Source organism: Macaca thibetana, chromosome 10 (genome assembly GCF_024542745.1).
Source record: "Macaca thibetana thibetana isolate TM-01 chromosome 10, ASM2454274v1, whole genome shotgun sequence".
In the NCBI taxonomy this organism is placed as follows: domain Eukaryota; kingdom Metazoa; phylum Chordata; class Mammalia; order Primates; family Cercopithecidae; genus Macaca; species Macaca thibetana.
Window position 1 is genome coordinate 62,658,963 of NC_065587.1, and position 27,269 is coordinate 62,686,231.

At 46.2% G+C, this 27,269-nt stretch overlaps 2 protein-coding genes across 12 annotated transcripts in view; both read right to left on the bottom strand.

Moving 5' to 3' along the window:
* The window catches only part of MANBAL (mannosidase beta like), a 634,273-nt gene that overhangs the window by 68,970 nt on the left and 538,034 nt on the right, over positions 1-27,269 (bottom strand). The gene's annotated exons all lie outside the window — the stretch shown is intronic.
* The window catches only part of RPN2 (ribophorin II), a 59,674-nt gene continuing 41,574 nt past the window's right edge, over positions 9,170-27,269 (bottom strand). Inside the window, exons 10-18 of one of the 2 annotated variants that reach the window (XM_050807088.1) lie at positions 26,782-26,873; positions 24,957-25,071; positions 22,045-22,239; positions 20,755-20,841; positions 18,423-18,518; positions 16,723-16,798; positions 14,059-14,188; positions 12,321-12,368; positions 9,170-9,489 (exon numbers count right to left, since the gene is read on the bottom strand). In XM_050807088.1, the coding sequence (XP_050663045.1) occupies positions 9,477-9,489; positions 12,321-12,368; positions 14,059-14,188; positions 16,723-16,798; positions 18,423-18,518; positions 20,755-20,841; positions 22,045-22,239; positions 24,957-25,071; positions 26,782-26,873 (852 nt within the window). In that variant the 3' untranslated portion in view covers positions 9,170-9,476. The remainder of the gene's footprint in view (positions 9,490-12,320; positions 12,369-14,058; positions 14,189-16,722; positions 16,799-18,422; positions 18,519-20,754; positions 20,842-22,044; positions 22,240-24,956; positions 25,072-26,781; positions 26,874-27,269) is intronic. The other variant, XM_050807089.1, reaches the window with a different exon arrangement.

Sequence of the window (27,269 nt, forward strand, 5' to 3'; positions counted from 1 at the left end):
CACTGGAGAGATAGTCATGAACAAGGTCCCTGACCTTATAGAGCTTATATTCCAATGTGTGTGTGGTGGGGAAGAGAATAATAAACACAAGTCAATATAGAATATGTCAGATGTTGGCAAGTGCAAAGGATAAAGCTTTAAAGGGCCAGGGAGTGCTGGGGGTATAATTTGATCTACACTGTGTATATGTGAAGGCCTCACTGATGTGACATTTGAGTAAAGACCTGAGGAAGAGAGGGAATTGGCTTTGTAAATATCAGAGTAAAGAACATTCCAGGCAGAGTGAAAACTCAACAAAGGCTTAGAGGCAGGAGTGTGGAAGGACTAGCAAGGGGGTCAATGTGGCTACCTGGGCCAGAGCAAGGATGTCAGTGGAGAGAAAAAAGTCCTGGAGGAGCAGGAGGCCAGCTCATGGGGACACTTAGAAGTGTTAAAACAAAACAAAAAAAGTAACAAATTGAGTCTTTTGGTTTTTTGTTTTGTTTTGTTTTGTTTTGAGATGGAGTCTCACTCTGTCGCCCAGGCTGGAGTGCTCTGGCACGATCTCGGCTCACTGCAACCTCCACCACCAGGGTTCAAGTGATTCTCCTGCCTCAGCTTCCCAAGTAGCTGGGATTACAGGTGTGAACCACCACCCCCGACCCAAATAGAGTTTTAAAGATTGAATTGGCGTTTGTGAGCAGTTCATGAACTGGGCAGCATCCCGCGGGGGGCTCTGACAAGCTGAGTGGGAGTGAGCCTTACAGGCAAAAAGGGGCTGAAGCAGAAACAGGACATGAAAAGCAGACTGGTCATTTCAAAGTTACCTTCCTTCTGGGGTTAAAGCAGAGGGGACTTCCTGATTATGCAAGCTAAGGTAGACTGGGCCCCTTCTTTTTTTTTTTTTTTTTTTTTTTGAGACGGAGTCTCGCTCTGTCCCCCAGGCTGGTGTGATCTAAGTTCACTGCAACCTCCCCGTTCCAGGTTCAAGCGATTCTCCTACTTCAGCCTCCCGAGTAGCTGGGATTATAGACGCCTGCCACCAAGCCTGGCTAATTTTTGTATTTTTAGTAGAGACAGGGTTTCACCACATTGGCCAGCCTGGTCTCGAACTCCTGACCTCAGGCGATCCACCTGCCTCAGCCTCCCAAAGTGCTGGGATTACAGGCATGAGCCACTGTGCCTGGCCCAACTGGACCCCTTCTGATTGGCTGCTGTGAATTTCATATTTTGGAAAACTGGACCATTTAATGTTCTGTTTGATGATATGGCACTTAGCAGGTCATGAGTGACTCTATTCTGGTTGGGTCTGGTTTGTTGGGGCCCACCTAGTGCAAGAGCTCAGTTCGAAACAGCGGCCTCCCATAAATGTTCGTTAACAAGGTCACAGTAAGGATTTGGATCCCACACTTGGTGAGATGAAAGCCATGGTGGAGTTTAAGCAGAAGAATGATATGCTGTGACCTATGTTGAAAATCACTCTAAGAAATGGTCAAACTCTAGATACATTCTTAGGGCAGAAGCCATTTGCTGATACACAGGGTGTAGGGATTGGAGAGAAGTTAAGAATGACTCCCGCGTTTTTGGCCTGAGGATGGAGGGTGTGAGGATGGAGTTGCCACTTAGCAGCTTTGGGGGCTGGGGCAATATTAAGAGTTTAGGTTTGAACGTTGAGTGTGAGGTGCCTATGAAAGATGCAAGTGAGGAAGCTGAGTAGGCACATGGCTGTACAGGTCCTAGTTCAGGAGAGTCCCCTGAGTTCGGGGGAGAGGTCTGGACAGCTGGTTTGGTTTGGTAGTTGTCACCATTTAGACAGTCAGTCTTTAAAGTCAAAAGACTAGTTAGATTACTAAGGAAGAATGTGGGAAGAGTAGAGTCCAGGGATTGATCCCCCGGAAACCCTACATTTAAAGTTTAGAAGAGGGCCAGGCACAGTGGCTCATGCCTGGAATCCCAGCATTTTGGGAGGCCAAGGCAGGTCGATCACTTGAGGCCAGGAGTTCAAGACCAGCCTGGCCAAAATGGTGAAACCCTATCTCTACTAAAAATACAAAAATTAGCTGGGCATGGTGGCGCACACTTGTAATCCCAGCTACTCAGGAGGCTGAGGCAGGAGAATCATTTGAACCTGGGAGGCAGAGGTTGCAGTGAGCCGTGATCGTACCACTGCACTCCAGTCTGGGCAACAGAGCAAGACTGTCTCAAAAAAAGAAAAAAAAAAAAGGTTTGAGGAAAGATGAGGAACCAGCAAAGGAGGCTGAGAAGTAGCAGACAGTGAAGTAACAGGAAAACCACTTCACAGAAGAATCCCAGAAGTCAAATGAAGGGTGTTTCTAGAAGAAAGGGGTGATCCGCTCTGCTAAATGCTGCTGATGGGACAAGTCGGTTGAGAACGGACCACGGAAGTGACTGTGGAAGCCACTGATGACCTCGGCAAAGAGAAATCGGGTGAAGTAGTGAAGGCCGAAATCTGGTTTGAGTGGGAGAAATGGGAGAAGAGGAACCAGAGCTGGTGAGTATAGACTTGGCTGTGCAATATGGTGGCCCCTAGACATACGTGGCTAATGAACACTTGAAATGTAGCTGGTACAATCTGAGATGTACTTTAAGTATAAAATAAACACTGGGGCGTGGTGGCTCATGCCTGCAATCCCAGCATTTTTGGGAGGCCCAGTGGGGAGGATCACTTGAGGATAGGAGTTCAAGACTAGCCTGGGCAACATAGCCAGACTCTGCCTCTACAAATACAAATTCAAAACAAATTGTCCAGGCGTGGTGACACACACCTGCAGTCCCAGCCACTTGGGAGGCTGAGGTGGGAGAACTGTTGAGCCCAGGAGTTTGAGGCTGCAGTGAACTATGACTGTACCACTGCACTCCAGCCTGGGCAACAGAGTGAGACTCTGTCTCTAAAAAAAAAAAAAAAAACATAAAACAAAGCACCCCACAGGTTAAAGGTGCAAGTAAGGAATCACTCAGATTTAACATGAAAAAATACAAAATACCTCAATATTTTTATACTGATCACATATTAAAATGATATTTTAGATACACTGGGTTAAAGATATTAAAATTAATTTCACCTGTTTCTTTTTAACTTTTTTATCTTGGTTTCCAGAAAATGTAAAATCCCCTATGTAGCTTGCCTTGTATTTCTATTGGACAGCGCTGGTAGAGATGATTTTTTTGAGAAATTTTGCTATAAAGGGAAGCAGAGAACTGGAGCCACTGACCCGAGGCCCCTGCATCAGTGATTACCCAACTTTTGCTATTCATGAGCCATTTTATCGGGGCCAAATATTCCCACACATCACCTACCCTCTGCGTGCCTCTGATCAGAATCTATGAACTTTCTGGGGTGACTGAAATATTCTATATTTCGATTTGAATGGTAGTTATACCAGTGTTGTTACATACAAAAATTCATTCAGTTGTTCACTTAGGATCTGTGCATTTTGCTGTGAGTAAATTAAACCTAAAAAAAAAACCCTGACAACTGTGAAAAGTCTGGATGATGGGATGTCTGTTTTGATTTAAAAAGTGCAAAAGAGGGCCAGGCGCGGTGGCTCAAGTCTGTAATCCCAGCACTTTGGGAGGCCAAGGTGGGCGGATCATTTGAGGTCAGGAGTTCCAGACTAGCCTGGGTAACATGGTGAAACCCCGTCTCTACTAAAACTACAAACATTAGCCGGGCGTGGTGGCACGTACCTGTAATCCCAGCTACTAGGGAGGCTGAGGCAGGAGAATCACGTGAACCTAGGAGGCGGAGGTTGCAGTGAGCAGAGATGACGCCACTGTACTCCAGCCTGGGTGACCGAGCAAGACTCTGTCTCAAAAAAAAAAAAAAAAAGTGCAAAAAGAATCACAGCCTCTTAACATTGATGGGGTGAACAATCCCACCTCTCTGTTGTGCAGCCTAAGACAGTGTTGCCAGGGAAGGAATGACCCAAGCTCCAAGGCCCTGGCAGCCAGGTCTCCAGTCTCCCAGCACCAGAACTATGCAACCAACTCGGTTCCTCCCAGGGTAAAGACCACCTGCTCTCCCTGGGCGCCCGAGAAAAAAAAAACTGTGAAGCCTGGGAAACCGTCTGCAGGGGGCCACTGAGGCGGCTCCACCGAGGAGACAATCAGAACAATGGGAGACAAAAGCCCCTCGGAGGAAAAGGCTGGCCTTTGACGGCAGGCGGCCCACTTCAACCAAGAGAGGCGGGCACAAAGGAGGGGGCTGTGAATGGGAGGCGCGCCTGGCCTGCCCCGAGACGCCCTCCTTCCTCCCAGACCCACCTGCTCATATCTTTCCTTGGCCTGTCCCGACAAAACAAAAGCTGAGGGCTCTCTCAACTTCCAATTAGTTTTTCAAATAAAAGAATGACTGCTGGGACCTGCTGCTACTTGTGGTTTTTGAGGTGAATGCAATTATAGGGGGAAAACCGCCATGGCAACAACTCCAGGGCTCCATACCATTAACCACGGCACGAATGGCGTCCAAAAGACTCCACTTGCCCTGCAGAGGAGCTGGGAGCTTCCCACTCCCGGGAGGGTCCTACTGAAGACGGAGTGCTATTTTTCTCCCTAAAGAAATGCTCTAATCAATGGGGGACTTGTCGCTTTTAATGATAATCTCTTCTGTTTGTATTAACTTAAAGTTCACAAAGAGGCTTCCCATCCATTACTTCATTTGTTCTCTACAACAGGCCCCTGAGGAAGGCAGAGCAGGGCACACTGGCCCAGCTGGATTCAACTAGAGGTCAGATTCAAGGAGAGTCGCTCCAGGTCGGCAGGACGGGACTGATGGGGCGGGAAGGCAAGGCAGCACTCTCTCGAAAAGGCTGCTTTAAGACCCCAGGCCCCTCAGGAAATGCTGGGGAGGAAATGAGGGAGCTGGGGAGTCAAGTGACTTGAACTAACAGGTGAATGTAGACCTGCTACAGACTGTTGACTGGGCTCCTGCTACCACCACCTAGGAAGTAATAATGACAATATCTGCGCTATTGAGAGCGAACACCGACTCAATGCTAAGTGTCAGGCACTGTGGTATGTGTTGTGGCTGTGAACTCCTCTAATCCCTATAAAGCCCTCAGAGGTATGATCCCCATTTTTACTGATGGGCAACCAAGGCCCAGAGAGGTAAAGGAAGGTACAAAAGGACACACAGCTAATGGGGGAACTCAAAGCAGCTCTGACTCTAAAGCTGATGTGTCTTGTACTCCTCAGAGAAGGCCAGGCCCAGGCGCTACTGCAGTGAATCACTTGAGTGATGAATCCAGTGGATTTCATGAATTATAGGAGAGAGGCCTGCTGTCAGCTCTGGACTCCCAGACCGTCTTGGCTATAGCAGCCAGGTTCTTCCCCTACAGCACTGCTCCAGCACTGAGAGCCGAGTCCCTTTAAGAGGCCAGGTACAGTGGCTCCTGCCTGTAATCCTAACACCTTGGGAGGTAGGGCAGATTGCTTGAGCTCAGGAGTATGAGACCAGCCTGGGCAACATTGCAAAATCCCATCTCTACTAAAAATACAAAAATTAGCCCAGTGTGGTGGCACGCACCTGTAGTCCCAGCTACTCCAGAGGCTGAGGTGGGGAAATCACCTGAGCCTGGGAGGTTGAAGTTGCAGTGAGTTGTGATTGCACCACTGCATTCTGGCCTGAGTGACAGAGCAAGACCCTGTCTCAAAAAAAAAAAAAAAAAAAAAAAAAAAAAGGGCTTCGCCCAGTGGGTAGGATCAGACAGACAGCATCTGCCTCTGCTATACCCCAATATAAAACTCAGGCTGGCCAGGCGTGGTGGTGCATGCTTGTAGTCCCAGCTACTCAGGAGGCCCAGGCAAGAGGATCCCTTGAGTTCAAGGTCAGCCTGGGCAACATAGTGAGACCCCATCTCTCTCTCTCTTTTTTTTTTTTTTTTTAAAAAAAGGTCCTAAGAGAAAAATCAATCCCTTTACCATAGCCCCTAAAAGCCAAGTTTATTCTGGCTTCTGCCCCAGCGAGGATGCTGTTCCTGCCAGTGACACTCTGGCTGCTTGGCCTGCTTCCAGTCGGAATGTGCCGTGCTCTTGCCCCAGAACCTCCGCACTGGCTGATTCTCTGGCCGGAGTGCTCTTCCCCAGCTTGGTATAGGCGCCTTCTCATTCTTCAGGTCTCGGCTAAGCCCTCCCGAGCCATCTAGGTAAGAACTGCTTCGTCTGAGGCCCTTCTCACATGTGTGGTCACTGTTCCCTTTCTCCCTCAGCCAGCCTGCCCGTGAGCTGTACCTGCACCAAGGGCAGGGACTGGATCCGTCTTGCTCGCTGTGGTAGCTCTGGACACAGAACACAGCCTGGCACGTGGCAGTGTTTACTGGGCTCTGTTCTCCAGCTCCTGTCTTGAGTCTGCAGGCCAGCCCCAAACCAGCCCGGGAACCCCTTAGCTGTGCCAGCCCTTTCTCCAAAAAGCTGTTTCCTGACTTCCTTCCTGCCAGCCAGTGGCTGTCCTTTGTTCCCAGTGACCAGGACACCCGGCACCCTTTATACTTCCACCCTCGGGTCCTACTACCCACCCCTGCTCCACACCACCCACCCACCCACCCCTGCTCCACACCAACGCCCCCCTCCGCTCACCCACCCCTGCTCCACACTACTGTCCACCCAGCCCTGCTCCACCCAGCCCTGCTCCACCCACCCCTGCTCCACACCACTGTCCACCCATCCCTGTTCCACACTACTGTCCACCCAGCCCTGCTCCACACTACTGTCCACCCAGCCCTGCTCAACCCAGCCCCGCTCCACACCACTGTCCACCCAGCCCTGCTCCACCCACCCCTCCTCCACACCACTGTCCACCAGCCTGGCATCCAGTCTATCTCCCAGGCCTGCACAGGTCTGGTGATAGGTGGGAAGTGCCCCTGCTCTCATCCCACACGCTGCTGGTGCTCTCTTTCCTCACCAGTCTGAGCGGCTGAGGTCCCAGCACACCTAAGTAGGAACACTAGGAGCCACCTAAGAGCAACAGGAAGCCACCATCACCCCTTCCCCTCAGAGTGGGATAAGAAACTAAAAGCAGGCCGGGCGCGGTGGCTCAAGCCTGTAATCCCAGCACTTTGGGAGGCCGAGGCGGGCGGATCACGAGGTCAGGAGATCGAGACCATCCTGGCTGACACGGTGAAACCCCGTCTCTACTAAAAAATACAAAAAAAAACTAGCCGGGCGAGGTGGCGGGCGCCCTGTAGTCCCAGCTACTGGGGAGGCTGAGGCAGGAGAATTGCGTGAACCCGGGAGGCGGAGCCTGCAGTGAGCTGAGATCCGGCCACTGCACTCCAGCCTGGGCGGCAGAGCGAGACTCCGTCAAAAAAAAAAAAAAAAAAAAAAAAAAAAAAAAAAAAAAAAAAAAAAGAAACTAAAAGCAGAGGGTCCCAAAGACATATGCCTATGGGAGCCAGGCAGATATCAGAGAAGCACAGTTGCCAGGTGGACTGGCACAGGTGTCCTGTACATGGACACCTGTGGGGGGCGGGGCTGACAAGCTGGAGCTTGTAGGCTCCATCCAAAGAGAGGAGCTGCTATTCAGTGTCAGCTGACTGCCACTGTTCAGGAATCAGGCCCGCCAGGGACAGCTAATTTTCTCTTTCAGGAGAATCCAGAATCCAAAACCAAGATTTGTATACAAAATCTGTCTTCAAACGTTGGTAACTTACTCAATTAAAAAGAAAACACTACAGGTCACAAGTTTGCAACCTCTGGGAAGGAGAAGCCTCCTTCCCATCTTAGAGGCATCCCTATAACTGCCCACATCATCCTCTCACCTGTAGGATCCCATTCAGAACCAGCGTAGAGTTCGAGAATCTTCTTTCCCTTTTTCCCAATCAAAATCCCAATTTCTTCACTGTAGTAAGGTCCAGCTAGGTTGGGGAGCAATCTGATTCAAATAAAACAACTTCCAGCCCCCCAATTCAATAAATAGTATGAGGATTACTATATTTCAAAAGTTAACTAAACATATCATGTTTCAATTAATATTAGGTTGGTGCAAAAGTAATTGCGGTTTTTGCCATTCTAGAACTAGAGGCAATGGGCCAAGGCACATAACTGTGGGTCAATCAGGAAAGATGCCAAGTGGTAAGCCGCGTCAGATTTCAACTCCTTCAATCCTATGAGGTACGTAGTTATCGCTCTTTTACAGAAACACAAAAGATTTATGGAGGTTAATCTACTTGCTCAAGGTCCCTCACCCTAGTAAGTGGCAACACAAGGTTTGCCTGGCTCCAAAGTCTATGCAGTTAACCATGCCAGGCAGTATTAATTCTCTCTGTGCTATTGTATAACCTCATGTAATGGTGGCCCTAGGGCACAACTTCAAACGGGGCATTCTTGAGATGAGTGTGGCCTTCTAGCCTAAAGTCACTCAAGTGGTCAGTGCCATGGTTTGAATTTGTGTCCCTTGAAAATTGATGTTGCAACAAATCCCCATGCGACAGTCTTTTTTTTTTTTTTTTGAGATGGAGTCAGGCTGGAGTGCAATGGCACGATCTCAGCCGACTGCAACCTCTGCCTCCCAGGTTCAAGCTATTCTCCTGCCTCAGCCTCCCAAGTAGTTGGGATTATAGGCGTGCACCACAATGCTCAGCTAATTTTGGTATTTTTAGTAGAGACAGGGTTTCACCATGTTGGCCAGGCTGGTCTCAAAACTCCTGACCTCAAGTGATCCGCCTGCCTCGGCCTCCTAAAGTGCTGGGATTACAGGCGTGAGCCACTGCGCCCGGCCCCAAGACAAGAGCCTTGAGCAGAGGTCCTAGCTGCGCAGAGATCCTAGCTGCGGTCCACCTGCACATTCCTGTTGTGTAGCTGTGTTCTTGCCAAGTCACACTCAGTATTTAACCTAACACAGAAAGATTCTCAAAAATGGGACTCAGCTCACAGAAAATGTTAAAGGGGATAAAAACCCATCCCCTTGGACTCCTAGAAGTCCAAATGGCACCTTCAGATACCAACAGGACTCCTATGCAGACAGCTGGTGCTCACTGCTGGAGAAGAAGAAAGGAAGCTGGCCTTTCCAGGCAGTTGTCTATTCTGTTAGGGAGCAAGGGGCAAGAAGAACCAACGTATAAAGGCCTGGAGAAATATGCTGGCATCAACAGCATTTCCAACTAAGTCCTCATGTCATATACCCAAGGACCCCACCACCCAAAAGTACGAGAATAAGCTCTCAATCAGGCCTTTGTTCCTATTATTATCCTCTTTATTCCAAAACAATTACACATTTCAACTTTTCAAATGCAACATATGGGTGTAACTTAGGAATATTCACAGCATCTTGCACAGTGCCAGAGAAAGAGACTATCTGAGCTCACCAGGTATCTGCTCTGTGTTCGGGAAACTGAAAAACAACAAGCAAAAGTATAACTACAATCTGGACTTTTTTCTTTTTTAAATAAAGTTTTTTTTTTTGCATTCTTTTCATACTGTGAATTGTTCTTGACTCCTTTTCTTGACATTCAGTTTTCAGAATTTCCATCCTTCTTCTGGAACTAATGTGCTGTTCTGAAAGAAAATGGAGACAAACACAGAATTACTGAGGGTTTCAGTTCACAGTTACAGTTCCTAACTGATGACAACAGAGACACCAAGGTACTCTCCCGCTCTTAAGAGCCCATTTATAAGGGAATAATCATTTATCTACCAAGTCTATTTATGTATGCCCCATCTCATTTTACAAAAGAACATGAGACGGCTAGTTCATAATTAAGCTGATGACAACTTAAATACAAACAACAAAACAAACTCAATAATAACTAAGAAAGTGGTATGCGATAACATAAGGAGATGAGGTAATTCCAGGCACACCTCTCACCGTGCAAGGCCAAAAACATAGTGTAAATTTCAATTAGATGAACAGAGAGGAAAGTTTAAAGAATGCTCATCAATCTCCCAGACTCCAGCTCTGCCAACCAACATGTGGCCCTTCTGTAGCTTAGATGACATCCTGACCATTCATTACAGAAACCTGCACATTCCTGCCGTGTGGCCGTGTTCTTGCCAAGTCACACTCAGATCTAACACAGAAAGATTCTCAAAAACGGGACTCAGCTCACAGAAAGTGTTAAAGGCGATAAAAACCTATCTCCTGTATTCTCTTTTTCCCTTCTGCTGCCTTTCCCTAGATTCTAAGGAGGGATGGGGAAACACAATGAATGCAAATGACAATCTAGCCAGACTGTGCAGCTGAGGAGATGGTTGCAGTGAGTAACCGATGCCGGCAGGCTCCAGCAAGCAGAGGCAGGGTTGCCGACACACAGCATCCATCCTTCAGTGGCAGCTCTTCCCAGGGGTGAGGACTAAGGTGATAATGACCCAGTCTTGCAGAATGGCAGGCTCCAAACCCATTAATAAAGCAGTTCCAAAAGACATGCACAGGCACAGAATTAATCTTGAGGGCTGGGGTGTGCACCCCTAATTCCTTGCCAACATTCAGAAGTTCCTAGGTACACTAAAATATGTGCATTCAGAAACGTTCATGCAGAAGGGATAGCACGAGTATGAAATAAGAACAGCTGAAGGGTAGTGGCCCACAACCACCGACTGTGGCTAGAACTATGTCCCACATTATGTCTGCTCAAATCAATGTCTGCCCTCAGATCGAGAACACTTTGCTACCAGGGGGTTTCCTTTCAAATACTAGGAAGTACCAAATGTCCAAATGGTCAAGTGACTTTCCTCTTCCTCAAGCAATGATTTGGGGATAGCAGGGTAGGAACTGACTTTAAAAATCAAGAGGCCAAGTAAGGTGGCTCACGCCTATAATCCCAGCACTTTTAGGGGCCAAAGCAGGAGGATTGCTTGAGCCCAGGAGCTTGAGACCGGCTAGGGCAACACAATGAGACACCATCTCTATAAAAAAAAAGTTCTTCTTAATCAAGAAAAGAAAATTGAGTTAAACAATTAAATAACTCAACATTTAGCAGAAAGGACAATTTCTGAAAGCAAATCTCAGACAGAGTGACCGTAATTTAGGATAAAATCAAATGGGCATAGCCACAGAATGGGGGTGGGAGAAGGCTGTGACTCTAAAAGGGGCACTGGGGAACTCTTTGGAGTGTGGCAATATCTATATCTTGATTGAGGTGGTGGTTACATGACTACATAGGTTTTTCAGGATTTACAGAATTGTACACTTGGGTACATTTTTCTGCAGATAAATTATAACTCCATTAAAACCTGGAAAAAACAAACAAAAACAAACAAAACAAATGCAGTTCCCTTCTGTGTTGAGGATAGGTGACCCAGCTTATGCTCACACATCCGTGGAAAGGCTCCAAATCCTATGCTTTTGTTGATCTCTCCTATTTTCAGAGGATTAGAAATTAGATGGTTTTGTGACTTTGGCAGGGAAAGCCATTTCCAAGGCAAAGGATAAAAGAGAACATGACTTGAAAATTCAAATACCTCCCTCCCTTTGTTGGTCTAGGGCAGGGGTCAGCAAACTGTGCCACTCAGGCCAAATCCAGCCCACCACCTGTCTTGATGAATAAAGTTTTGTTGGAACACAGCCACGCCCATTTGTTTATACAGTCTATGGCTGCTTTCACATGACAGTGACAGAGCTGAGTAGTTGGTGCCAAGAGACCATATGGCCAGTTAAGCCTAAAATACTATCTGGCTCTTTACAGAAAACTTTTGCCAGTCCCTGGTCTAGAGGAGCAGATCAATGAAGCATCAGACACTCGCTTTCCTTCCCTCCACTTCCCTCCCATCCTCGGACTGAGATGCAGAAGGAGAATGAGTGGGATTTCACTTCACATTTTAGTCACATGGGGAGCAGCCCTTTTAACATACCCTGAGTGCTAGGAACCTGGATTCTGATGCTAGCTTTGATCTGTGGCCATCAGTCCTTCATAATTTACAGTCTCCCCAAACCACACTCTTTAGCCCAACTAGAGATTGGTGTTACAGAAAAGTCTAGAAACAGTGACAAGGTGTGCCAGGATTTGCCACGGGACCATCATTTAATGAATTTTGGGTTTGTCTTATCCTCATCTCAGCTGTCCTGGAAACAGAGAGAAAGAGGCTTGTCTATAAATAAATAAGTACCCCATGGGATATGAGGGAGAATGAAGTCTTATACAGTCAAAGCCAGGCCAAAGCTGCTCATTGCAAAGTTATCCCATCAGCTGGGCTAATTCAGGAAGCTTTTGCCCTGGTCCAGTCACAACCTCATCTAGCAACTTGAAAAGCAGCCTCAGAATTCAGCTGTGTCGTAGGGAGGGGTGGGAAGAGCAAGTGGGCTGAAAACTAGAGAGATAACTGACATGCATGAGGCGGGCAAGACGGGGAAGGGACCCTGCTTCTGGGATGAGTCCACCCTTCATCTTTACCGTAGTGTCCTATATTTTGCCAATCTACTGCTCTGCTCTGCAGCGATCCTGCCAAAGGAAAGAGGGTTTGAGAATCAAGAAAGGACAGCGAGGGGAGAAATCAGCTGAGGAAAGAAATGACAAACACCCAACCAGAGCTTCCATTAGGGTCACCGATTTTTCCAGGGTAGAGTTCATTCTAGGACTGACAAGGAAAGAGTGGGCTTTAAGCTTCTGAACGGAATACATGAGTAGGGGAGAGGGAGGAGTTACTGATCCTTCTGGGATTCTGATAAAAACCATAGTCTCTCCCCAGAAAATGCATACAACTTTAGGATTCCAGATTAGGAACTCCTGCTAAGTAGGATGTAAACCAAATGGTTTCTACTCAATTCTCACCTTGATTTTGTTCTTATTTTTTATTTTCACAATTTTTTTTAGAGATGAGGTCTCACTGTGTTGCCCAGGCTGGTCTCGAACTCCTGAGCTCAAGCGATCCTCCGGCCTTAGCCTCCCAAAGTGCTGGGATTGCAGGCATAAGCCACCGTGCCCGGCAGATTTCATTCTTCTTGAGTGGGCGACTTCCAGAAAAGAGAGAACTTAGCAGAGCACAGTCTTTTGGCTCTCTGGGGGCCCAGGCAGGTGCTGCACGGGAACAGCGTTCTGCTTTGCAAAAACAACTGAGTCCTGGCTCTTTCTCAGGTACAATGCAGAGCCACCAGGAAAAGGCTACTGGAAGGTGGAAAAAATGAACCAGCTGCCACTGCTGGTGCTAAGGGAAGCTCTGGTGGGCCCTGGATTCCTACAGGAAAGCCAAGGAACACGTCTGTGCCGAGTCTCCATGGTGAAATGCTCAGAAAGTTCACAATGGAGACTCGGGCGGAGATGAGACACCTTCTCCCACCCACTGATGGTCTCCCTGAAAAAGCCTCTCTCTGATCCCAGCACCCTAACTGGCAGCCACGTTGAGGGTACACTATCGAGTTACATTCTTCCAACAAACGTCCTGGATACAAGAAAGCGGCACATCTGAAAACGATTTCCAGAGGTGAAAGCAATTCTGATCTTTTCTTATTGGCCTTTGCGTGGCTGAAATCACTCAGGTTCTAATAAAGTCAAATCAATGAGAAACACCTTTGTGACATTTAAATTTGCCTCCAATTCTGTTTAGCAAGTCAAGCTGCCAGCAAGCTGCTCACGTCAAGGTCTGTCTGACCACCCGTGTGACTCTAAGGTTGTCTGGGTCCTGGGGAGGCGGAGGCTACTGAGGAGATACTCCTTGCCGGGAGCCTCTGCAAAACCGGCCTCAGCTTCTGTGGGAAATAACACAGACCTCGTGCTTCTGGGACAAGCTCCTGGAGCTGTGAGGATTACAGAGGAGCAACTCTCTGGGACATGTTGAGGGTGGGAAGGGCAGGGCAGGATTCTCTGTGGCAGCAGAGAATTTTTACACAGCTAAAGAATTAATCTTCTGCCACATCTATGAATGCACTTTCATCTTCATAAAGCAATAATTTTCCTCCCTCATTCTATTGTATTGGGGCATAAATTACTATGGTTGTAATACATTCAAAGCTGACCACTAAGGCCCCTTTTTTGACTTCAAAGTGCTTATGGCTTCTGTATTGGGCTAGGTTAAGGTGCCAGACTTGCCCCTAAGAACACAAATCATTTTGCCACCTACCCTTCAAAGAGCTAGGCTGGTAGAGCTGAGTATTTCTAACCCTACTCTAGATCCCTGGCCCATGTCCAGCCTTACCTCTTGACTGCCTGCTGGGCCAGCATCCGATTGCCAGCCAGAAACGTCACACTGCCCAAGATGGCCAGGTACTTCAAGGTCTGGAACATGTTGAGCTGAGTCCAGTACACATACATGAGCCCCAGCATAGCTGCAAGAAGAGGTGTCATGACATCCAATTAAATGAAACGTAATGCTGCCCCGGGGTTGAGGAAAGTTAGGGGCAGCAACTGCTGGATCATGAAAAGGTCTGTAGTCCTACACATTTTTCATTCCTTTGTTTCATTCCTTTGCTCGGATGCCAAAAAGTAGCTAACTCAATATACTAGCCTCTCAGCTGTGGCCACCAAGAAATCCAGGGTGGCAGGCACAATGGCTCACACCTGTAATCCCAACATTTTGGGAGGCTGAGGCAGGAGGACTGCTTTAGCTCAGGAGTTCAAGACCATCCTGGGCAAACAGTGAGACCTCATGTCTACTAAAATTCAAAAAATTAGTCAGGCGTAATGGCCCATGTCTATAGTCCCAGCTACTTAGGAGGCTGAGGTAGGAAGATTGCTTGAGCCTGGGAAGTCGAGGATGCAGTGAGCTTGATCACACCACTGTACTTTAGCCTGGGTGACAGAGTGATACCTCATCTCAAAAAAAACAAAAAACAAAAAACAAAAAAACAGGGTTAACAACTGGACTTCAGTGACCTGTGCCATGTTCCTGCTTATACCTATTTCTCTGCTTTTGTTTAAAACTTCTCTGTCATGTTACATTTAGGATTCATTTCATTTTTCAAATTCTTAACAAAAATACACAGGATATAAACAGGCCGGGTGTGGGAGTCATACCTGTAATCCTAGAACTTTGGGAGGCCGAGGCGGGAGAATCACCTGAGGTCAGGCATTCGAGACCAGCCTGACCAACATGGTGAAACCCCGTCTCTACTAAAACTACAAAATTAGCCAGGTGTGGTGGTGCACGCCTATAATCCCAGATACTTGGGAGGCTGAGGTGGGAGAATTGCCTGAACCCGGGAGGCGGAGGCAGAGGCTGCAGTGAGCCAAGATCGCACCATCGCACTACAGCCTGGGAGAGACAGAGCAAGACTCCATTTCAAAAATAAAAAATAAAAAATAAATTTAAAAAACCAGGATATAAATAACTGAATAATTTCCTTTTTTATGGGGGAAAAAAAAACCCCAAAAAACCTGTAAGTATAATTTGCCACTGTGACCAGGAAGGAAGCAAGGAGGTCTCAGGAAGAAGGCTGAGTGAAAAGGGCTCAGAGCTGGGAACGGAGAGCCCTGGGGTCTGGTCCAGGCCCTGTCCTTACCAGCCGCTTAACTTCTCTGAGCCCAAATTCTCCCAACTTGTCAAAAGGGATCATAATTCCCCAGTCACCCTCATCAGGGCTATGATGAGAATCAAATGAGAAAACATGCACAAAAAGCACACCGGCAAGAAAAGCCACGCTCTCAACAAATTTATATTCAGGTTTTCTTCTCGGTCTGACCCCAGAGGGCTATCATTCATATCCAGGAACTGAGCCAGAGAGAAAGGTCATCCTGTCAGTTTTGCCCAGACAGATGACGGATGAACTACAGCGGGGTTCCCAACCATTTCTGAGGTCACGGACCACTGCACCATAATAATCTGATCAAAGTCACAACTCTCTCTTTCCCCAGACAAATACAAACATTTGCCTACAATTTCAAGGGACTTATCTACACACCCCTACAGAATCTGTTTACTATGGGCATACAGATAGTGACTCCTGAAAGAGGCAAATAATTTTAAAAATGTTAAGGTCAGGCCAGGCGTGGTGGTGGCTCACACCCATAATCCTAGCACTCTGGGAGGCCAAAGGCAGGAAGACTGCTTGAGCCAAGGAGTTCATGACCAGCTCTGAACACAGCAAGACCCCATCTCTACAAAAAAATACAAATATTAGCCAAATGTGGTGGCACACGCCTGCAGTCCCAGCTACTCTGGAGGCTGAGGTGGGAGGATGACCTGAGTCTGGGAGGTCGAGGCTCCAGTGAGTGGTGAGTGCACCACTGCACTCCAGCCTAGGTGACAGAGTAAGACCTTGTCTCAAAAAAAAAAAAAAAAAAAGAACAAAAAATATTAAAGTCACAGTGAAATGCAAGGCACCCCGATCCAATAGCATCAAAAGCCTCTTAAGTGATTTGTGAATTTACTATCTCGTTATGTTTAGGCTGTTGAAGTCCTCAGGTCTCCAGAGAACGATGCAGGACAGCATATCTGACTGTGGAAAGGACTGTTTTCTATTACTGCACAGACAGAGCCGCCAGCAAATGTGAAGATCGATAGGGTGGGGAAAGATAACCTTTGGAAACTGCATTAATGCTCTTCATCCAGGAAGATTGCTCAATGTAAAGATACGATAAGTGAGTAATCTCTGGAAATAAACAGGGTTATTAACTGAGGGTAAATGGTCTGCCAACAGTGGCGCAGTACAACGAAGTCCAATATAATGACAGCTGTTCTAAGTGATGGACCAAACAGGTTTATCATCATATTAACTGTCCTAAAAGGCCAGGAGGAAAAGGGAAATGTTATGCTATTAAGTCATTATAGTTAATAGGTTGTGGGTCTACTTAACAGGGCTTTTGTGTGGGCAGGCTAAATGTCAGAGGAGGTTAAATGGAATTAGCAGTCTGGGGCACTTACCAGCATGTCCCAGGTGAAATATAATCGTGCTAGGAGCGAAAGTGAAGTTGGAGACATTGGCACCAATCCGGATCCACTGAATGATGGGGAGAAATAAATTTAAAAGGCATTAGAACTTAAAAGGGAGGCAACACAAACCACACCAATGCTAATCCCATCAACAGCCCCAAGGCTTCAATGTTCATGCATCCTAGAAAGACAGGGAATTCTTCCAAGTGACAACCACCCTATTATAAGCCCTCGGGAAAACCTGTTTCCTTTTTTCTTTAGAAAGGCATTCAGCACCTGCTCTCAAATGGGCTCATGTAACTCAAACCTGAACATCATTTTTAATGATGGCAAACCCTACTGTTTTAAAACAGGTGAGATCATGAAGCTGAAAGGTCAGAAACTGCATTTATAAGGTAACTGACACCCCCATTAAGTTCTCTAAGAATTGGTAAGATAAACCCGCCGGCAGCTGGTGGCATTCATGCTTTTGCTGTTGGTTCCATGTCTTTTGAAATTCTCATCACTCAAATATAAGAACAGGTGCTCATAACCTAGGTCTGGTTTCTGAAAATCTGTAGCAAGGCTTCTAGATTTATCTAGATTTAAACAGTAATTCTTTTATTAAAAGCAACAAATTAATTAGGAACATAGGCAACTTTCCAAAAGTAAGATCTAATGAGTGTTTTCTCAAAATTCTCTGAGCTTTGAGGATATGCATTTATGTTTGTTTATAATTAGAAAAAAGAAAAAAACACAATTGGCTTAAAAAAAAATTCAAATGGTACTGAAAAGGAGAAAAGGTAAAAGTTACTTCCTCTACATTCTCCAGAATGTCCTCTCCTCAGAGATGACCAACACTAACACATGTCGCCTTTTAAAACTTATTTTTTTTGACAGGGTCTCACTCTGTCACCCAGGTTAGAATGCAGGGCTCACTGCAGCCTCAACTTCCCAGGCTCATGTGATCTTCCCACCTCAGCCCCTCAAGTAGCCGAGACTACAGGCATACGTCACCATTAATTTTTTTTCTTTCTAATTTTCTAATTTTAGTAGAGATAGGATCTTGCTATGTTGCCCATGCTGAACTCAAACACCTGAGCTCAAGCAAGCCTCCCACCTCGGCCTCCCAAAGTGCTGGGATTACAGGCATGAGCCACCACACCCGGCCACCCTTTAAAACTTTACAGAGGATCATACTAAACACACTACCCTACCCCTTGCCTTTTTCACTCAGTAACACATCTTGGCAATCTTGTCCTATTGGCATATAAATCTATCCATTCTTTGAAAAGCTGCATATTATTCCATCGTATGGACTTTAGGTTGTTTCTGGTTTTCTGCCCCAAGCAGTGCTGAAATGCACAGCCTTTGTGTTGTTTTTTATAGCTACCAGCATCGGGTCTCACTCTGTTCACACTAGATCTCATCTGAACTCTCCTATAGCATCACAGTCCATCCACTTTTGTCATTCCTAGTGGCTGTTAAGTACTTTCTCATGCCCACTTGTTAATGGGGCAGTTTATTTGGCCACTCCTCCACAGTGGGAACTTTTGGTCACTCTAAAATGTCTTAAGCATCAGTTCAGGTCACAGCTGCTGGACCCCTCTGGAGCTTTGCTGAGGCCAAACAACACAGCCTCCTTTGGAAGGAATGCATCTGCTGGGTCTGGCGCCAGACGCATGCTGCCCACGCTAATTACGGCCACTCACCAGAGCGAAGAGCAGAAGCAACGGCGAGAGGATCAGGGCAGTGAATGTATTGGACACCACGGTGGGGGGCCTCTTCTCAGGCTCGCGGAACAGGTGCTGCCGAAAGACAAACCGAGAAGATTTAAGAATGTGCCCTTCCCAGCTGGGGCAGCCATGTATACCAGGGACCAAAGCATCAATGTCAGTCATGAAGAGGATATGCCACCCAGAGGCTATGGCATACTTGGCAACAAGTGGCCGCGTGGCCTTTTGCCTCTTCTCAATGCTGTCTTGATCCCAGAGGTCTCCCTTCCACAGAGACTACATCAACCCCAGCTCACTGCTTGGCCAACCCTTTATTCCCCTCAAAGACTCACTGCCATTTAGAGGCCAGAGAATGCAAGCCATCACGTGGCATCTGGCTAGTGCCAAAGAGGGTGCCCAGGTATATAGATGGCCTGAGTGACACGACTGAGGCAGGACTCTGGACTCGCAACGTTTCTGGGTTCCTAGGGTGGCCCTGGCATATGCTGCTGCCCCACTTAATTGGCTAATGGTGGTAACACCATCTCTTTTTAAAAGGTAACAGAGCCTCACTACAAATCTTTCCAACCATAATTCATCCCTCTCTCCCTGAGCCATGGCTCTAAGGAAGCCCTAAACAAATTTCCCGCTCTCATTTCTTCTTCTTTTTTTTTTTAAAAGAGACAGGACCTCACTCTGTCACCCAGGCTGAAGTGTAGTAGCACCATCATAGCTCGCTGTAACCTCAAACTCCTGGGCTCAAAAGATTCTACCGCCTTAGCCTCCCGAGTAGTTGGGACTACAGGTATGCGCCACCACACCCAGCTTAATTTTTAAATTCTCTGTAGAGACAGAGTCTCACTAGGTCTCGAACTCCCGACCTCAAGTGATCCTCCCTCCTTGGCCCTGCAAAGTGGGATTACAGGTGTTAGCCACCATGCCTGGCCCAACTCTGATTTCCAGAGTTAAACCAGAAGGCTGGACAAGCATTCTGATGATATTTCTTGGTTTTATTTTTTTTTTCCCTGAGCAATTCTACATGAATTCTCTTTACAACGCTCACCTAGATAGTGTGACCTAGCAGAAGTAGAAATGGTGTGGGAATCTGGAGACCTCTGTTTAGGCCCAAACTGATATGTATGGCTGTGTGACCAGGAGGGAAGTCGCTGTCCCACTCTTCACCTCAGTTTCCAGCTGGAAAACTGGGGGTGGGGAGGGTCATGACCACCCTGCTAGGCTTGTAAAGATACTCTAAAGACCAAACGAAATAGTGCATTTGATTATGCTTTGTAAGCTGCAACTCATTATGCAAATAGAACTTTTCAAAAAAGATTTTTCCTCCAATGTGTCAACTTGTGCCTGCCTTTTCTGCTTGCCAATGCCCAGCCACTCCAGCTCCATGATGAGGCAGCCCCACTTGAGCCTCCTGTTCCTAAATTTTCACCTCTGCTCTTCTTTGCTGCCGCTGCCATTAAAGGATTTTCTAACATTATAGCAGCTGTTGCCACCTACTTCAGCCGGCACCCTTCATCATCATCACAATCACGCCTATCAGTTAGCTGCATTTTACGTTCTTAAATAATGCTGTACCAATATGAAGAGGAGTTTTATAAACAATCCTACTACTCTACCCTTTGGGCACTTGTTTTTTTTAAAGTGGAATGACAACAGGTAGTCTGTTTTTGACACTTCAACATTAATTTGTATGTAGGTTTCCAAGTACAATCATTTCTCAAGATTGCAAAATAGTCCACTGAGTGGATCCACCTCAGTTTCCTTAACCAGTACCCAAATAAAATTATTGTGTTTATTTTGTAAAGGGCTTTAGAAACATTTGAAAGCCTTTCTTTACTCATCTGTTATCAACTTTGATTCTCACAACAGTCCTGTGTGCAGGGCAGGACCAGGCTTGCTTATCCAAGGACTTGCCTAAGAAAGTAGAGCCCTGTTCTCCCAGGTGAGTTTTCCCACCTGTCGCCCCATCAGCCCTGATTTATGCAGAAGCAGGGAGGATAAACGCTAAAACCATCTGCGCTCATAGCTAACAAGCTGTGGTCCGAGGGTTGAACCTGCTGGATGTCAGGAAAACCAGACTCAGGTTCTGATTTCATCTTCCACTCTCTGCCTTCTGGGGGTTAGTCACTGGACTCTTTAAACCTGTTTGCTCAGTTCAAAGATAGGGTTGCCATGTACCCTGCCTAATCCACAGGGTGTGAGGATCAAACTACCAAATATCATAAAACAAGTTAAAGGGAGCAGAGACACAGTCCAGGGCTTTGCTGCCCTCTCTTCTCCCCCATGTTTAGCGGATAAGCCCTTTGGGATATACCTGAATTTCCTGTTTTGGAGTGAAAAGGTTCTGGGACAAGACAGTCGAGGGAGCTTCTTCCTCAGGGAACTTGATGACCACATCAGCCTAGAAAAATAAGGACAGTCTTTAAAAGCACAGGGGCAGAGAAGTGAGTGAAACTCAATAGATAATATTCTCTGACTCACGTCTAAGACCATAACTGAAAAAAGGTCCAGGCAGTCCCAATCACTTCTGATCCATTAGCTGACAAATTGAGGCAGTAAAAACTTCAAGAACAAAACAAGTATTTGTTGAAAATGCTTTTTAGAGCAAGACTTCTAATTTTCTGCTGGTATAGTAGCCCCATAGAGCTGCTTAATACAAAAATCCCAGCTGGTACACAGGCTGTTACAGTTGCAATCAGAAACTGCTTGGTGTCCCTGGGAAGTGTGATTTAGTCACATTTGAAAAAGAGAGAAAGAAATGAGTATGTGCTCTGGTGCAAAAACAGCCTGAAGTCCAGGAGAAGAAAAGAAGTCTTGAATACCATACGAGAAAACGCAGCTGCCCCTTTGTCTTGCAAAGTGAGTCAACCACCATTCAAAGCCTGCAATTTGGCCTCTGCCACCTTTCCAAGCTCATCACCTCCCGCTTTTGACAGGAGTCAGGTGCTCTGGCAAAACACAACCGCTCCCATCGCACTGAAAGCACCTTGAGCTTTCTGCAGGCTCTTCCTCAATGATCACCCCACAGCCCCAGATCTGATAAACTCTTGCCATTCTTCAACCCCTTGCTCAAATGCCCTGTCTTGCACGACATTTACTCTCATCACACCAATCCAAAGTGAGGCATGAAGGGAGGCACTATGTAAACGACAACATGCTACACATGGCTATTAGTTAATCAGTTAGTTGGTTATTAGTTAAAATTGTTATCAGAATTCAGATCTCATCTCTCTAAGAGCTATGCCATATCTCAAAGATCTTAACTTTCACATCTATGTAACCCCCATAGTGCCTTGCTATAATATGAACACGGCCTTTCTGTATAACGTTTATAGAAATTCACAGATACTAGCACTCACAAAAGTTTATACTTCCTTCACTCACTTAATATTTATTAAGCACGTACCATGTTGCCAAGCCATATGCATGACCCCAGGACTATTTATGGAGCCCGCACACAGTGCCTCACCTCCCAAGCTTCTTTATCACACTATAGGAGGCACAGGCAAGGCGAAGGTGAAGAGCCCCACGCCCCTGAAAAGGAGCCACCAGTGCCTGGGGCACAGCCACTGTCACCTGAGTCGGGGTACATTCAGGCACATACCACATTCCAGAGGATTGGGTTCTTCAAAGTAGCATCTCCAATGATTAAGTAGAGAGTGTAGGTGCCAGAGGCAGAGTCAAATTCGATCTTTCTTTCAGAGGTATCCAGTTCAAACTTGTACACGTTCTTGTTGTCTGGCTCGGCAACAAACACCACTTCCTGGCCAGTCTTCTGGTTATGGAGTCGGACGAATGTCTAGATGGAAGAATAATCCAACCTTTCATCTGAAAATTTCAAAATTCTCCCTGGGCCTAACATTGAATCCACCGGGCAGCAGACAGTTAGCTCTCTGTCACAGTGAGAGCTCTCAGATCTGCCAGACCTGCCCCAGAGAGCAGAAGGAGTGGCCATGCCACCCTAGTTCCTAGCTCAGAGATAACTTTTTGCTGGTACAAGGAAGTAAATTTAACTTATGGGTCCAGCCAATTCTCGACTAGTCGGAGGCTGAGTGCCCAGTTTGCGGATGATTTAAGCCCTTTGCTATCGCTGCAATTTCTTTTTCCCGCCAGCCTTTTGGTCACTTTGCTGCCCAATTAACTGCTTCACCAGAGGGTGAAAAGAAGGGAAATGAGGTGGAACTGTAAGAGGTCCATTTTCAATTTCCTAGTGCCTCCAGCTAAAGATTTAGTGAGGAGGCTTGGATATTGATAGTAAGGCAGAGTCCTAATCAAGCAGGGCAACCCAGTTTCATGGAGAGCGCCTCAGCTTGGAAGACAGACAGATTTGCTTCCACTACTTACTAGCTGAGCAAGTTACTTAACCTCCTTGTGCTTTGATTTCTTCAACTTTACAGCACAGAAATTAACTTCCAGATGTAGCATATCTGTGTGAAGATTTGCAATACCGTATGCTGAGCATTAGTGCAGGGAATGCTTTATGCTAGCTAGTCAACAAGGGTTAATAGCAATACGATGGTAATGAGTCTAATCATTTTATCTCCCCTAATGGCACAAGAAAAAAAGGTATCTGCACATTAGAACTGGACCAAAACTTGATAACCACCCAGAGCTTTTCTTTCAGGTGTTTCAAAATAAAGAATTCAACAAGGCAGGTAGGTTTACAGATCCAATTTACAGATCATAAGGCACAAGCATTAAATGAGTTGGCATGGTGACAGAGCCAGCACTGCATCTACAGAAAATACACATCTCATTTGTTAATCTATACCTGAACAACAAAGAAACACCACCAAAGCATTTAGGGAAAGGGGCCCAGAGACATGAAGCATCCCAACTATAGCAATTAGTCTTGGCCAGGAATGGAATGGGGAGTCCAGATGCCAGATCTCCTTCAGGTTCATCCCCAAAATGCCACCTCCACCTGGAAGGTCTCTAAGCCATGATTCTACAACAGAATTTTGGATGAGACAAGTATTCAGTGAAAGTTACACTTCCTCACTAATTCTCCCTGCTCTAATCTGATCCTACCATTTAGTCTTCTAATTTCTTCTTTTTGTACAACTCTTCCTTCCCTTGTGCTATTTGGCCGGCAAATGTCATTCTGGTAAGAAGCTGGGAAATGGTAAGGGGCCAAAGTACTCAAAGGTCAGTTAAGTTTGGCTAAGGGCCCTAATCAAGCTGTCTGGAGTTTGGGAGTAGGGAGGAGAGAGGAGCAGAGGACTCCCGGGACTGTGGCAATAGAGGAACGTGCTCCTGGGGCACAAGTGCAACAGCTGCAGCTGCAAGAAACAGAAAGCAAGAAGGTTCCCAAGTAAATCCAGTTGCCTCTGAGGTCTGCCCGGAAGCTGCCTCAAGGCAACAACTCTGCTGGTCCTTGCTAAAGCATCGGTACGGGGTACCCCATACCAAACTAGGTACCGCATTTTTGTCTTTCAGCATTCAAAGTATTTATCTGAACCTTCCTTCACATAACACTAAAGGCAGGTTACTCTCCATCAAGGGGGATGATAGGTAGTGTGGGAGTGGGGATGTCTGATTGGACATGGGGCCATATTAGGTTCTCAGGGGAAAGAGTGTATGGTTCGAAAATCTTTTAAATAATAATTTTCATTACTCTATGAAAAAAATAAAGCCTATTGCTTTCATAACACAAAGTAGGCACAAGTTAAAAGGGCTATTCTTCAGAGTCCCACAAATACAAAATCTGCTTTGGCCAGAATAAAAAAAAAGCTTTGGGTCTTCTTTCGAAATTATTTCAGTATATTCCCTTATTTATTTATACATACATACATACATACCTATATACATACATACATACATACATACATACGAGGTCTCACCATATTGCCCAAACTGGTCTCCAACTCCTGGACGCGAGTGATCCTCCCACCTCAGCCTCCAAAGTGTTGGGATTACAGGCGTGAGCCACCATGCCTGGCCAGTATATTCCCTTTTTTAAATCAGAAAGAAAAAGCCTCAGGATGGATGGTGTAGCTCAGGCTTATAATCCCACCACTTTGGGAGGCTGAGGCAGGCGGATCACCTGAGGTCAGGAGATGGAGAACAGCCTGGCCAACATGGTGAAACCCTGTCTCTGCTAAAAATACAAAAATTAGCTGGGCATAGTAATGCATGCCTGTAGTCCCAGCTACTCGGGAGGCTGAGGTTGCAGTGAGCTGAGATCACACCACTGCACTCCATCCTGGGTGACAGAGCGAGACTCTGTCTGAGGGAGGGAGGAAGGAAGGACCTTAATTAAGTGCAAATCTGCTTAAGTACCTCTCCTCAATACCAGCTAATTTTTTAGAAAGAAGCGTGTATCCCAGGTGAAGGATTACAACCAGTATAAGGGTGAGAGTGTCACGTGGGAGAACCTGATGGACTGTCAGGGTTCGGTCAAGATCTGAAAGCAGGAACGTGGAATTCTCTCTAGTCCATGTTACAGACCACATTGTAAACGCTAGTATCCATTCACATTTCAGGTTAAGAGAACTGTCTAGGCGTCTTCCTGACCTGGTGAGGAGTGAGTTCAGCACCAGTGTTCACATCTACCAGCTGGAAGAACAAGGCAAAGTTCTGGTGGCTGTCTGCGATGAATGTGCCCTTGGCTTTGGCTGGGTACGTCACCCTGAAAGAGGCATATAGAGTCAGTCTTCAGAGAGGATCAGTATATCTCTGAGAACAGGCGGAAAATACATACTTCACTTCATTGCCTAATCCTCCCTCTCCCATAGTAACACTTCTGTTGTGGACAGACAGATGTGGAGAACTGTCTGCAGCCTGGGGGCAAATTGGACTGATAAAGCCTGGACTGAGAAAAGCGCAGAATAAACTTCCAACAGGATCTGGGGAAATGCTGTGTGCAGATGCTTGTACCTCTGAGCTTTCAATTCAAGGACCCAAGGCTCTCAACTCCACCAAAGTCAGGCACCAGCAGAGCTCACGTGTGGCCTCTGCAGGCACACAGAAGAGCCGAGCTGGCAGAACCACAAGGAGAAATTATCACAGGATTGATGCCAGCAGCACACGTGAGCAAGGTAGAGAGACAAGACAGGTAGGAGACACAAAGGAAAGAAGGGTACTTTTGGCTTTGTCTTTTTTTAATGCCAAATTTTTTTCCTGGACACTGTTTCAATTTACTTTTCTGCCCTGAAACTGGGTTTTAAAAAGTCATTTTCCCAACAGGCAGACTTGATGAGGAAAACTTCTTTTCACAGCTATCTCCTGGGATTTTAGGGTAAGATGGCCAGGGAATAAACCAGCCAAATGGTTACAGAGCTCAGACCTGGCTTTATTTTATACTCATATTTTATATTTACTTATAAGTAAGACCAACTCTTCATCTATGCAGAGAATTAAACAGCAAAGTGCTCGCACAGACATTACTTCAGTGGATTCTCAAACAGTGCTCTTATCTCCAATATCACTACAAAAATAGCCAAGCCAGAGACACAAAGGCCAACTCTACGTGATTTAAAAGGAACAGCTGCTTGGCTTCTAGCCTCTGGCTAACATCCCATTTTCAAAGAGCCTTAAGGGTTCACCCTACTGTCTTCTGGCCTCTATAGCTACCCTAGTTGAGTAAAGTTGGGGTCTGGACTATACCCAGAGATCTGGATCCCCCCTACGCCAGTAAGGATCTGGGGGAGGGCTGATGAGCAGGCTTCGTACAGCATTCTGGCCCAACTCTGATCAATTGTTAGTGTCTACTTAGAAGATTATGTTTAAAAAAAAGATTCTGAGGCTGTGTCTGAGTTTGGTGGGAGCAAATGCTCTATGACTTCTTAGTACTGCCTCCATGGACTTGGGAGGGGGAAATGGCAGCCCTAGTGCTGGGTATCTGCCATCTTAATTTTAAGCACCTACGAGGCTTCCAGCTAATTTCAGACCCATCATGGGCCAGAGAGACTTGCCATTAGGTCACTAAAAGCAAATTCAGGACTGTGATGATGAGATCGCACCAGAATGTAAATTAATACCTTGCTTCCTTCACTGAGAAGGTCTTATATCTTAAAAATTGTCATCTGAACTAAATAATATGCTTAGTGACATAGCTGACTCAGACTAACATCCTGAGGTAAGCGCTTTACCTTGTTGCGGACTGGTAATAAACAGTTTGTGCATGGACTAAACACTGGTATATAAAACCTCCAAATCCACTTAGATGCCTGGCAGAATCCCTGGTGCAGGACCAGTGGAACTACAGACTCTTTAATTTAGGGTGCAAGCTGGATGGCTGCTGATACAGAAATGATGCCTGGAGGGCTCAGTGCCTCAGCATACTCCTCTTAGCTCTTGAGCCTCAGCTCCCCGAGGGATCAGGTGGCATCCCACCTACCGGGTAGTTTTGGGTGCAATGCTCTGATCCTTATCCACAGTGGAAAGATCAACATTTGTGATGCCAACTTCAGTGGAGATCTTGACTCTGAGCTAGATGAAAATAGAGAAGACAGTTGCCAGGTCAACTGGTGGGTGTACAGGAATTCACATGCAGATATAAAGTTTTCTATTCTTCAAGGTGAGAAAGGCATGACTCAGCCCAGTAAAGATTACTGACCCAGCCCAGTAATATTTCCAACCTCTCCCATTCCGAGGCCTAAAATGTCTTTTTCTGGCTTTGGATGGACGGTATACACCAAAAATAAATAAATAAATAAATAAATAAATAAATAAAAGAAAAAGAAAAAAAGAAGAAAAAGGAAAAAAAAAAAAAAGTAAATCATTTCATGTATCCTTTAAAATAAATAAGGGGAAAAATTCCTTAAGCAGTACCTTTCATTCGAATCAGTAAGAATTTGGTTCTAATGATAGCTAGGATTTATTGAG